Source organism: Chaetura pelagica, unplaced genomic scaffold, assembly GCF_000747805.2.
Source record: "Chaetura pelagica isolate M959 unplaced genomic scaffold, ChaPel_1.0 scaffold294, whole genome shotgun sequence".
Classification (NCBI taxonomy): domain Eukaryota; kingdom Metazoa; phylum Chordata; class Aves; order Apodiformes; family Apodidae; genus Chaetura; species Chaetura pelagica.
In genome coordinates, this window is record NW_009953068.1 from 758,829 (window position 1) to 760,416 (window position 1,588).

General features: G+C 57.1%; 1 protein-coding gene across 1 annotated transcript in view; it reads right to left on the minus strand.

Annotated features, from left to right (window-relative positions):
* Positions 1 to 343: 343 nt before the first annotated feature.
* Positions 344 to 1,588, minus strand: part of GLTP (glycolipid transfer protein) — an 11,736-nt gene continuing 10,491 nt past the window's right edge. The window contains exons 2-5 of the mRNA XM_009996851.1: positions 1,420 to 1,481; positions 1,100 to 1,233; positions 767 to 917; positions 344 to 609 (exon numbers count right to left, since the gene is read on the minus strand). Coding sequence (XP_009995153.1) covers positions 427 to 609; positions 767 to 917; positions 1,100 to 1,233; positions 1,420 to 1,481 — 530 coding nt within the window. The 3' untranslated portion in view covers positions 344 to 426. The remainder of the gene's footprint in view (positions 610 to 766; positions 918 to 1,099; positions 1,234 to 1,419; positions 1,482 to 1,588) is intronic.

The following is a 1,588-nucleotide window of genomic DNA, read 5'->3' on the forward strand; positions in this document are numbered from 1 at the left end:
GAGGACCCGCCGGCATCATTCGGGAGGTTTCTCAGCCGGGGTGAAGGGACGTCGGGCGGACACCGGGGGCAGCCGAGGTGCAGGGGTCAGGGCAGCGTCCCCACCGGCCACGCTTCGTCCCCGGGGCCACGGGAGCCAGGAGGTTACACCAGAAGCACTTGTTTTTCCTCTTTAGTACAAAAGCTTGGGCAACCCTACGGTGACGTGGGGTACAAGTGGTTTATTGCCATCATTCTCAATAGAAAATTATTATTATTATTATTATTATCTGGGTTGGTTTGTTTGTTTTTAGAAAAGAGGTTATCCACTGCAAATCCAGCTGAGAAGCAAACACCACCTGACAGGAGCCAGGAGCTGCCTCGGTGGTGAAGAGGCCAGTAGCACCTGTCACACCTTATTTTAAGCCCTGCTGGTCCCCTGTGAGCTTTAGGCTTTGTAGCTCAGCTCAGCGTTCATCTTTGTGTACATCTCATAGATTGCATCCAGGATGGGGGTGGCCTTCAAGAGAAACTGATGAATCTTCTCTATGCTTTCCTCCTCTTTGACTTCCTTACCCTTCTCTAACGCCTTCAGCAAGTCTGACTTGTAGGGAAGAGCATAGACTGAGCCCTATAAAACAGGAATAGAAACTGTAAGGCTCCCATAAACCCACTTCCCACAAGCAAGTTCCCAGTTTGGGCTGTTCCCGGGGGCCTGCCCGTGTCTGCAGACCCGGCAGAGTCCCCTGGAGGATGGTGGCTGCACCCCCAGAGATGGGAACTCTCACCATGAAGAGCTTCTGAAGCATCCAGCCGTGGTATTTCTTCAGGGCAATCTCATAGGCCTTCACGGCGTTCACCCGGATGAGGTTGGGATGCTCCTCGTCCCGCTCGCCGTCCGAGATGCTCTGCAGCAACACCAGCATGAACTTCAGGCCCCTGTGAGGACGGCAGAGATGTCAGGGTGGGGAAGGGGAGGCTGCTTTCCAGGCTCACCCCCAGAACCTGGCACATCCAGGCTCCAACAAAACCCATCACTCCAGCAGCAAACCCCAGCCAGGGCCTGGTGTCCCTGTGTCCCAGGACGAGCCTGGAGCAGCCCCCCCAGCCCCATCCATCACCTTTTCAGCCACATCAGGGCCAGTGTCGCTCCCGTCTTGGGCCAGGCCGAGCCGTGCATCTCCTTCTCCACCTCCAGGATGTTCTGCAGGGTTTTGAACTTGGTGGGGTTGGAGTCATAAACCGCCCGGATTTTCTGGGAGGGCAGAGAAGGGGGGTTGGCTCCAGGGAGCCATCGGGCACAGGCCACCAGAGAGGAGCCACTGCTCAGCCCCAAAGCTCCCAGGGGAAGAAAAGCCCTTTCAAACACCTTCAGCCCTTCCCTCTCCAAGCCCAGTGTCTGAGGGATCACCCCCCCGAGCCCTCCTGCACCCCCTCCTACCTTGATATTCCCACTCAGGTCTGCCTTGACCGGTGAGTAGACAATGGGAGTCCCCAGGCAATCTGTGGGAACACGGAGGGAGGAAGGTGAAGCAGAGGGGACACAAGAGACACCCCAGGCTCCTGCGAGGAAACCAAGAGGTTTCACCTCACCCCCAGCCCGGGGACCC